At 49.4% G+C, this 10,116-nt stretch overlaps 1 protein-coding gene, 3 non-coding genes and 5 pseudogenes across 4 annotated transcripts; all 9 read left to right on the plus strand.

Moving 5' to 3' along the window:
• The first annotated feature begins 270 nt into the window (after positions 1-270).
• LOC131535105 (E2F-associated phosphoprotein-like) lies at positions 271-1,955 on the plus strand. The gene is made up of 3 exons (XM_058768173.1): positions 271-322; positions 756-826; positions 986-1,955. Exons 1-3 carry the CDS (start codon positions 271-273, stop codon positions 1,910-1,912), a joined length of 1,050 nt encoding a protein of 349 aa, XP_058624156.1. The 3' UTR covers positions 1,913-1,955.
• Positions 898-1,017, plus strand: LOC131535108 (U2 spliceosomal RNA; annotated as a pseudogene).
• Positions 1,956-2,797: 842 nt separating the features above from the next.
• On the plus strand, positions 2,798-2,959 carry LOC131535107 (U1 spliceosomal RNA). Its single transcript, XR_009269514.1, has one exon. It is a non-coding gene; the product is annotated as a U1 spliceosomal RNA (small nuclear RNA).
• A 994-nt stretch (positions 2,960-3,953) lies between these two features.
• LOC131535111 (U2 spliceosomal RNA) lies at positions 3,954-4,037 on the plus strand (annotated as a pseudogene).
• On the plus strand, positions 3,968-4,977 carry LOC131535104 (E2F-associated phosphoprotein-like; annotated as a pseudogene).
• Positions 4,978-5,894: 917 nt separating this feature from the next.
• LOC131535109 (U1 spliceosomal RNA) lies at positions 5,895-6,056 on the plus strand. The gene has a single exon (XR_009269515.1). It is a non-coding gene; the product is annotated as a U1 spliceosomal RNA (small nuclear RNA).
• A 769-nt stretch (positions 6,057-6,825) lies between these two features.
• On the plus strand, positions 6,826-8,065 carry LOC131535103 (E2F-associated phosphoprotein-like; annotated as a pseudogene).
• On the plus strand, positions 7,051-7,135 carry LOC131535112 (U2 spliceosomal RNA; annotated as a pseudogene).
• Positions 8,066-8,947: 882 nt separating the features above from the next.
• On the plus strand, positions 8,948-9,110 carry LOC131535110 (U1 spliceosomal RNA). The gene has a single exon (XR_009269516.1). It is a non-coding gene; the product is annotated as a U1 spliceosomal RNA (small nuclear RNA).
• Positions 9,111-10,116: the final 1,006 nt, after the last annotated feature.

Here is a 10,116-nt window from a genome sequence, read left to right on the forward strand (position 1 = left end):
GGTTCTTCTTTCGTGTCTTTGTTCTGGCTAGTCAGCGATCCAGAGAGTTGTACAGTCTGAAACGGTTCTGTCATATTGGCGTGTGTGAAAACAAAGTCGCTTACGCTCTTCAAAAGTCGGCCCCACCCCTGATGGGCCATTTAGTTTCAAGTTCTCACAGGCCTCACTTTTCAAGTCGATCAGACTGACTGTTGCCCAGCTGTAGCTGTTTTCATGCTTGTTTGGTTGTCCTTTCTATATCAGTATTCTTTTTTTCGTCTCAGCGCCATCATGGCCAGCGCCAGCGCCTTTTCGCCCGACCACAGATTGGGCCCGTACATAGGTGTGCCGATTTGGGTGAAACGATCTCATTCCTTTCTCGAGTTATAGCCATTTTAGCAACCTCGGCCACACGACCTCTGAGCGTTTGAGGTCCCTCGCCAAGGAGAGCGGAAATTTCCACTTTTTTTGCTTGATTATTGACAGTCAGACTCCAGAGAATCTTTCTGAGCCGCTTCGGGTCGGACTGGGCCAAATGCCTGGTGCTAGTTTGCAAAAGTAGGTTTTCAACAAAATCCAAAATAGCCGAAAATTTCGTCAGTGCGACGAGCCGATCCGAGACCTGCCTCTCGTTCGCTCGAGCCAAGGATTCCGATGACATAAGGCACTTGGCTCTCGACAAGCCGTTTGGGAGTTAGGAGCGATGCCGTACTTTCCGTCGCAGGCGGGGAGGTGCTACCATCCCCGGAGTTTCAGGTCTCTGTGACTTACCGCAGGCGGGGAGGGTGCTACCATCCCCGGAGTTTCAGGTCTCTGCGGGGAGGTGCTACCATCCCCGGAGTTTCAGGTCTCTGTGACTTACCGCTGCCTGGATGGGCGTGGCCGTTTCTGGCTTCCTCCCTCTGCGTCATAAGCGTCATCGCTTCTCGGCCTTTTGGCTAAGATCAAGTGCAGTATCTGTTCTTATCAGACGCGTTTATTTTCCTTGTGTTTTACTCGAAATAAGAACAATGAACCGGAAGAGGATTATGATTCATATGAGATTGAAGAGCCAAGTGATGAAGAAGGAGCCGGAAGCAGTTCTGAGGATGAGCTGGATGTTCCTCACAACGGGCCCCCGGAGCAGAAGAAGGAGCTGATCAGAGAGTATCTGACGGGGGAGAGCGAGTCCTCCAGTGGAGATGAGTTTGAGAAGGAGATGGAGGCAGAGCTCAGCAGCACCATGAAGAGCCTGGAGTGCAGCTGGACGGCATCTTCAGCTCAAGGTCAAACGTCTGGGACCAGTGACAGCACTGCCACTGCAAACAAGCAACAGACTGGGGAGTATGACAGCATTTACTTTGACTCCGACTCGGATGAAGATGGCACAGCTGGCAGCTCTCAGGGTCTGAGGAGGAAGCAGCGCTTTGTTCTCACAAATGATGAGCTGTTATACGACCCAGACGAAGATGATCGCGACCAGGCGTGGGTGGATGCAAAAAGAAAAGAATACAGAAAGCAGAGGCAGCTGCCACCATCAGCAAACAGAAGAAACAAACCACACGCTGTTCCAAGCAGTGACGCTGTCCTCAACTGTCCTGCCTGTATGACCACTCTGTGCCTGGACTGTCAGAGGCATGAGAAATATCAGACGCAGTACAGAGCCATGTTCGTGATGAACTGCACGGTCGACAAAGAGGAGGTGCTGCGCTATAAAACCGCCAATAAGAGAAAGCAGAACCGGCACAGGAAGAAAGCCCGTCAGGAGTACACGTCCTCATCCACAGAGACTGAAATGGAGTCAAGTGCAAGTCTGACTGATGCACGCTTGGCAGGAATGGACGAAGAAAAGATATATCACCCAGTCAAGTGCACAGAATGCTCCACTGAAGTGGCAGTGTATGATAAAGATGGGGTGTATCATTTCTTCAACATCCTAGCAAGTCACTGCTAAGGACATTTACTGGACTTATAAATACAAACCACATGTTTTGGTGGGTTTGACGACGTGCATCACTGGGCAACTTTACTGTACAGTACATAGAGAGAGACAGAGAGAGAGAGATATACACATTGTTTTTTGGGGGGGAAAGGAATATGGCTAGACATGTAATTTTATTTATAGGGTTTTTATATTTGATTTATATTCTGTTGTTGTAAAATGTAAACACTTTCATGTGATCCACTTCCTGTAAATAACATTTCATATTTGCATAAAGGTTTTTCTCTCAGATATGTCCTACCCTTTTATTAACCCTCTGGGGTCTGAGGTCATTTTGGGGCCCGTGTGATGTTTTCACATGCCCTGACATTTGTGCTTATTTCAGCTACTTAAAACATACTAGTCCTGGGCGCCATTTTGCATGCCTCCTTATTTAACACACCTGATTGAGATCACCAACTCGTTGAGAGAGAACTAATGAGCTGATGATCTCAATGAGGGGATGGGGGAGGAGGGGAGGAGACAGTCAGACACCAGAGAATCTTTCTGCGCCGCTTCGGGTCGGACTGGGCCCAATGCCTGGTGCTAGTTTGCAAAAGTAGGTTTTCAACAAAATCCAAAAGGGAGGGAGGGAGGGAAGGAAGGAAGGAAGGGAGGGAGGGAGGAGGGAAGGAGGAGGGAGGAGGGAGGAGGGAGGGAGGAGGGAGGAGGGAGGGAGGGAGGGAGGGAGGGAGGAGGGAGGAGGAGGGAAGGAAGGGAATTGAATTCCCGGGATCGGGGTTGGGAATGCCCGGGATCGGGGTTGGGAATGCCGAATCTATTGATAGGGGTGGGGGTCACCGTTGATGAGGATGGTCGAGAGGGAAATGGTAGCCCTGACCGGCAGCTTGAGTTTTCATACTTACCTGGCAGGAGACACCATGATCAAGAAGGCGGTTCACCCAGGGCGAGGCTCGGCCATTGCACTCCGGACGTGCTGACCCCTGCGAATTCCCCAACTGTGGGAATCTCGACTGCATAATTTATGGTAGTGGGGGACTGCGTTCGCGCTCTCCCCTGAAAGAGCTGGTAAATAAATAAATCTTTTTTTGCTTTTGTGTCTTTGTTCTTCTTTTGTGTCTTGGTTCTTCTTTCGTGTCTTGGTTCTTCTTTCGTGTCTTTGTTCTGGCTAGTCAGCGATCCAGAGAGTTGTACAGTGCGAACGGTTCTGTCATATTGCGCGTGTGTGAAAACAAAGTCGCTTACGCTCTTCAAAAGTCGGCCCCACCCTGATGGGCCATTTAGTTTCAAGTTCTCACAGGCCTCACTTTTCAAGTCGATCAGACTGACTGTTGCCCAGCTGTAGCTGTTTTCATGCTTGTTTGGTTGTCCTTTCTATATCAGTATTCATTTTTTTTAGTCTCATGGCGCCATCAAGTGGCCAGCGCCAGCGCCTTTTCGCCCGGCCACAGATTGGGCCCGTACATAGGTGTGCCGATTTGGGTGAAACGATCTCATTCCTTTCTCGAGTTATAGCCATTTTAGCAACCTCGGCCACACGACCTCTGAGCGTTTTGAGGTCCCTCGCCAAGGAGGCGGAAATTTCCACTTTTTGCTTGATTATTGACAGTCAGACTCCAGAGAATCTTTCTGAGCCGCTTCGGGTCGGACTGGGCCAAATGCCTGGTGCTAGTTTGCAAAAGTAGGTTTTCAACAAAATCCAAAATAGCCGAAAATTTCGTCAGTGCGACGAGCCGATCCGAGACCTGCCTCTCGTTCGGCTCGAGCCAAGGATTCCGATGACATAAGGCACTTGGCTCTACGACAAGCCGTTTGGGAGTTAGGAGCGATGCCGTACTTTCCGTCGCAGGCGGGGGAGGGTGCTACCATCCCCCGGCGTTTCAGGTCCCTGTGACTTACCTCGCAGGCGGGGGAAGGTGCTACCATCCCCCGGAGTTTCAGGTCTCTGCGGGGGAGGGTGCTACCATCCCCCGGCGTTTCAGGTCTCTGTGACTTACCGCGGCCTGGATGGGCGTGGCCGTTTCTGGCTTCCTCCCCTCTGCGTCATAGCGTCATCGCTTCTCGGCCTTTTGGCTAAGATCAAGTGCAGTATCTGTTCTTATCAGACGCGTTTTATTTTCCTTGTGTTTTACTCGAAATAAGAACAATGAACCGGAAAGAGGATTATGATTCATATGAGATTGAAGAGCCAAGTGATGAAGAAGGAGCCGGAAGCAGTTCTGAGGATGAGCTGGATGTTCCTCTAGCAGGGCCCCGGAGCAGAAGAAGGAGCTGATCAGAGAGTATCTGACGGGGGAGAGCGAGTCCTCCAGTGGAGATGAGTTTGAGAAGGAGATGGAGGCAGAGCTCAGCAGCACCATGAAGAGCCTGGAGTGCAGCTGGACGGCATCTTCAGCTCAAGGTCAAACGTCTGGGACCAGTGACAGCACTGCCACTGCAAACAAGCAACAGACTGGGGAGTATGACAGCATTTACTTTGACTCCGACTCGGATGAAGATGGCACAGCTGGCAGCTCTCAGGGTCTGAGGAGGAAGCAGCGCTTTGTTCTCACAAATGATGAGCTGTTATACGACCCAGACGAAGATGATCGCGACCAGGCGTGGGTGGATGCAAAAAGAAAAGAATACAGAAAGCAGAGGCAGCTGCCACCATCAGCAAACAGAAGAAACAAACCACACGCTGTTCCAAGCAGTGACGCTGTCCTCAACTGTCCTGCCTGTATGACCACTCTGTGCCTGGACTGTCAGAGGCATGAGAAATATCAGACGCAGTACAGAGCCATGTTCGTGATGAACTGCACGGTCGACAAAGAGGAGGTGCTGCGCTATAAAACCGCCAATAAGAGAAAGCAGAACCGGCACAGGAAGAAAGCCCGTCAGGAGTACACGTCCTCATCCACAGAGACTGAAATGGAGTCAAGTGCAAGTCTGACTGATGCACGCTTGGCAGGAATGGACGAAGAAAAGATATATCACCCAGTCAAGTGCACAGAATGCTCCACTGAAGTGGCAGTGTATGATAAAGATGGGGTGTATCATTTCTTCAACATCCTAGCAAGTCACTGCTAAGGACATTTACTGGACTTATAAATACAAACCACATGTTTTGGTGGGTTTGACGTGCATCACTGGGCAACTTTACTGTACAGTACATAGAGAGACAGAGAGAGAGATATACACATTGTTTTTTGGGGGGGAAAGGAATATGGCTAGACATGTAATTTTATTTATAGGGTTTTTATATTTGATTTATATTCTGTTGTTGTAAAATGTAAACACTTTCATGTGATCCACTTCCTGTAAATAACATTTCATATTTGCATAAAGGTTTTCTCTCAGATATGTCCTACCTTTTATTAACCCTCTGGGGTCTGAGGTCATTTTGGGGCCCGTGTGATGTTTTCACATGCCCTGACATTTGTGCTTATTTCAGCTACTTAAAACATACTAGTCCTGGGCGCCATTTTGCATGCCTCCTTATTTAACACACCTGATTGAGATCACCAACTCGTTAGGAGAGAGAACTAATGAGCTGATGATCTCAATGAGGGGATGGGGGAGGAGGGGAGGAGACAGTCAGACACCAGAGAATCTTTCTGCGCCGCTTCGGGTCGGACTGGGCCCAATGCCTGGTGCTAGTTTGCAAAAGTAGGTTTTCAACAAAATCCAAAAGGGAGGGGAGGGGAAGGGAAGGGAAGGGAAGGGAGGGAGGGAGGGAGGGAAGGGAGGAGGAGGAGGAAGGGAAGGGAAGGGAGGGAGGGAGGAGGGAGGGGAGGAAGGAGGGAGGGAGGGAGGGAGGGAGGGAGGGAGGAGGGAGGGAGGGAGGGAGGGAGGGAGGAGGGAGGGAGGGAGGGAAGGAATTGAATTCCGGGATCGGGGTTGGGAATGCCCGGGATCGGGGTTGGGAATGCCGAATCTATTGATAGGGGTGGGGGTCACCGTTGATGAGGATGGTCGAGAGGAAATGGTAGCCTGACCGGCAGCTTGAGTTTTCATACTTACCTGGCAGGAGACACCATGATCAAGAAGGCGGTTCACCCAGGGCGAGGCTCGGCCATTGCACTCCGGACGTGCTGACCCCTGCGAATTCCCCAACTGTGGGAATCTCGACTGCATAATTTATGGTAGTGGGGGACTGCGTTCGCGCTCTCCCCTGAAAGAGCTGGTAAATAAATAAATCTTTTTTTGCTTTTGTGTCTTTGTTCTTCTTTTGTGTCTTGGTTCTTCTTTCGTGTCTTGGTTCTTCTTTCGTGTCTTTGTTCTGGCTAGTCAGCGATCCAGAGAGTTGTACAGTGCGAACGGTTCTGTCATATTGCGCGTGTGTGAAAACAAAGTCGCTTACGCTCTTCAAAAGTCGGCCCCACCCCTGATGGGCCATTTAGTTTCAAGTTCTCACAGGCCTCACTTTTCAAGTCGATCAGACTGACTGTTGCCCAGCTGTAGCTGTTTTCATGCTTGTTTGGTTGTCCTTTCTATATCAGTATTCATTTTTTTTCGTCTCGCAGCGCCATCAAGTGGCCAGCGCCAGCGCTTTCCGACCACAGATTGGGCCCGTACATAGGTGTGCCGATTTGGGTGAAACGATCTCATTCCTTTCTCGAGTTATAGCCATTTTAGCAACCTCGGCCACACGACCTGCGAACGTTTTGAGGTCCCCTCGCCAAGGAGAGCGGAAATTTCCACTTTTTTTGCTTGATTATTGACAGTCAGACTCCAGAGAATCTTTCTGAGCCGCTTCGGGTCGGACTGGGCCAAATGCCTGGTGCTAGTTTGCAAAAGTAGGTTTTCAACAAAATCCAAAATAGCCGAAAATTTCGTCAGTGCGACGAGCCGATCCGAGACCTGCCTCTCGTTCGGCTCGAGCCAAGGATTCCGATGACATAAGGCACTTGGCTCTACGACAAGCCGTTTGGGAGTTAGGAGCGATGCCGTACTTTCCGTCGCAGGCGGGGGAGGGTGCTACCATCCCCCGGCGTTTCAGGTCCCTGTGACTTACCTCGCAGGCGGGGGAGGGTGCTACCATCCCCCGGAGTTTCAGGTCTCTGCGGGGGAGGGTGCTACCATCCCCCGGCGTTTCAGGTCTCTGTGACTTACCGCGGCCTGGATGGGCGTGGCCGTTTCTGGCTTCCTCCCCTCTGCGTCATAGCGTCATCGCTTCTCGGCCTTTTGGCTAAGATCAAGTGCAGTATCTGTTCTTATCAGGCAGCGTTTTATTTTCCTTGTGTTTTACTCGAAATAAGAACAATGAACCGGAAGAGGATTATGATTCATATGAGATTGAAGAGCCAAGTGATGAAGAAGGAGCCGGAAGCAGTTCTGAGGATGAGCTGGATGTTCCTCTGCGGGCCCCGGAGCAGAAGAAGGAGCTGATCAGAGAGTATCTGACGGGGGAGAGCGAGTCCTCCAGTGGAGATGAGTTTGAGAAGGAGATGGAGGCAGAGCTCAGCAGCACCATGAAGAGCCTGGAGTGCAGCTGGACGGCATCTTCAGCTCAAGGTCAAACGTCTGGGACCAGTGACAGCACTGCCACTGCAAACAAGCAACAGACTGGGAGTATGACAGCATTTACTTTGACTCCGACTCGGATGAAGATGGCACAGCTGGCAGCTCTCAGGGTCTGAGGAGGAAGCAGCGCTTTGTTCTCACAAATGATGAGCTGTTATACGACCCAGACGAAGATGATCGCGACCAGGCGTGGGTGGATGCAAAAAGAAAAGAATACAGAAAGCAGAGGCAGCTGCCACCATCAGCAAACAGAAGAAACAAACCACACGCTGTTCCAAGCAGTGGCGCTGTCCTCAACTGTCCTGCCTGTATGACCACTCTGTGCCTGGACTGTCAGAGGCATGAGAAATATCAGGCAGTACAGAGCCATGTTCGTGATGAACTGCACGGTCGACAAAGAGGAGGTGCTGCGCTATAAAACCGCCAATAAGAGAAAGCAGAACCGGCACAGGAAGAAAGCCCGTCAGGAGTACCGTCCTCATCCACAGAGACTGAAATGGAGTCAAGTGCAAGTCTGACTGATGCACGCTTGGCAGGAATGGACGAAGAAAAGATATATCACCCAGTCAAGTGCACAGAATGCTCCACTGAAGTGGCAGTGTATGATAAAGATGGGGTGTATCATTTCTTCAACATCCTAGCAAGTCACTGCTAAGGACATTTACTGGACTTATAAATACAAACCACATGTTTTGGTGGGTTTGACGTGCATCACTGGGCAACTTTACTGTACAGTACATAGAGAGAGACAGAGAGAGATATACACATTGTTTTTGGGGGAAAGGAATATGGCTAGACATGTAATTTTATTTATAGGGTTTTATATTTGATTTATATTCTGTTGTTGTAAAATGTAAACACTTTCATGTGATCCACTTCCTGTAAATAACATTTCATATTTGCATAAAGGTTTTCTCTCAGATATGTCCTACCCTTTTATTAACCCTCTGGGGTCTGAGGTCATTTTGGGGCCCGTGTGATGTTTTCACATGCCCTGACATTTGTGCTTATTTCAGCTACTTAAAACATACTAGTCCTGGGCGCCATTTTGCATGCCTCCTTATTTAACACACCTGATTGAGATCACCAACTCGTTGGGAGAGAACTAATGAGCTGATGATCTCAATGAGAGATGGGGAGGAGGGAGGAGACAGTCAGACACCAGAGAATCTTTCTGCGCCGCTTGGTCGGACTGGGCCCAATGCCTGGTGCTAGTTTGCAAAAGTAGGTTTTCAACAAAATCCAAAAGGGAGGGAGGAGGGAAGGAAGGGAAGGAGGGAGGGAAGGAAGGGAGGAAGGGAGGAAGGAAGGGAAGGAAGGAGGGAGGGAGGAGGGAGGGAGGGAGGGAGGGAGGAAGGGAGGGAGGGAGGGAGGGAGGGAGGGAGGGAGGGAGGGAGGGAGGGAGGAAGGAATTGAATTCCAGGATCGGGGTTAGGAATGCCGGGATCGGGTTGGGAATGGAATCTATTGATAGGGGTGGGGTCACCGTTGATGAGGATGGTCGAGAGGAAATGGTAGCCCTGACCGGCAGCTTGAGTTTTCATACTTACCTGGCAGGAGACACCATGATCAAGAAGGCGGTTCACCCAGAGGCGAGGCTCGGCCATTGCACTCCGGACGTGCTGACCCCTGCGAATTCCCCAACTGTGGGAATCTCGACTGCATAATTTATGGTAGTGGGGGACTGCGTTCGCGCTCTCCCCTGAAAGAGCTGGTAAATAAATAAATCTTTTTTTGCTTTTGTGTCTTTGTTCTTCTTTTGTGTCTTGGTTCTTCTTTCGTGTCTTGGTTCTTCTTTCGTGTCTTTGTTCTGGCTAGTCAGCGATCCAGAGAGTTGTACAGTCGAAACGGTTCTGTCATATTGCGCGTGTGTGAAAACAAAGTCGCTTACGCTCTTCAAAAGTCGGCCCCACCCCTGATGGGCCATTTAGTTTCAAGTTCTCACAGGCCTCACTTTTCAAGTCGATCAGACTGACTGTTGCCCAGCTGTAGCTGTTTTCATGCTTGTTTGGTTGTCCTTTCTATATCAGTATTCATTTTTTTTTAGTCTATGGCGCCATCAAGTGGCCAGCGTAGCTCCCTTGACCACAGATTGGGCCCGTACATAGGTGTGCCGATTTGGGTTTAAAAAGTGTGTTCTTGTTCATTTATTTGTTTTTCCTTGAAATCACCTTTTGTAAGGCAAAAATACTGCCCTGTAAAGTGTGAGGTTAATGTTTTGACCAAATGCAATGGAGATAACACAAGTTTGTTTTGTACTGTGACTGAAAGCAAATCTTTGATTTAACTGATGTGTGAAATGATTGTCATCACTAATAAGTCTATGCTAATTAACCCCTAGTGAGAGGAGTTTGCAGACATCAGGTACTGACATGACCGCACTCATACTCAGAGCAATGCTGCTGCATTCCTGAAGTATTAGCGTGTTTTCAAAGTGACAGGTCTGAATTTACGATTCACGTGCCAATTCACACACATACACTGAGCCTTTATTTCAGTGCAGCCTCTGTTAATTGTATCATTGATTCTCCTTCCACCTGCCTGAGCTACTATAACTAACTTAAAATAATCTGAGATATCTGTCATGTACAGTATGACCAAAAGATTCAAGCACATGTGTGTTCACTGTAATCCGTCTAATAAAAATGTCTTCTGTGAAACAGTCCTCAGTGCCATAGGACCTGAATGAAAACACCGAACAGAGTATGGTA

Source organism: Onychostoma macrolepis, unplaced genomic scaffold, assembly GCF_012432095.1.
Source record: "Onychostoma macrolepis isolate SWU-2019 unplaced genomic scaffold, ASM1243209v1 Scaffold141, whole genome shotgun sequence".
NCBI classification, from domain to species: Eukaryota; Metazoa; Chordata; class Actinopteri; order Cypriniformes; family Cyprinidae; genus Onychostoma; species Onychostoma macrolepis.

Excerpts from the sequence above, each read along its gene's own strand:
- LOC131535105 (XM_058768173.1), top strand. The coding sequence starts at position 271 with ATGGCCAGCGCCAGCGCCTTTTCGCCCGACCACAGATTGGGCCCGTAC. Across the intron at positions 323-755 it reads CAGATTGGGCCCGTACATAG|GCGGGGAGGGTGCTACCATC; the intron begins GTGTGCCGATTT and ends GACTTACCGCAG. Across the intron at positions 827-985 it reads TACCATCCCCGGAGTTTCAG|AACAATGAACCGGAAGAGGA; the intron begins GTCTCTGTGACT and ends ACTCGAAATAAG.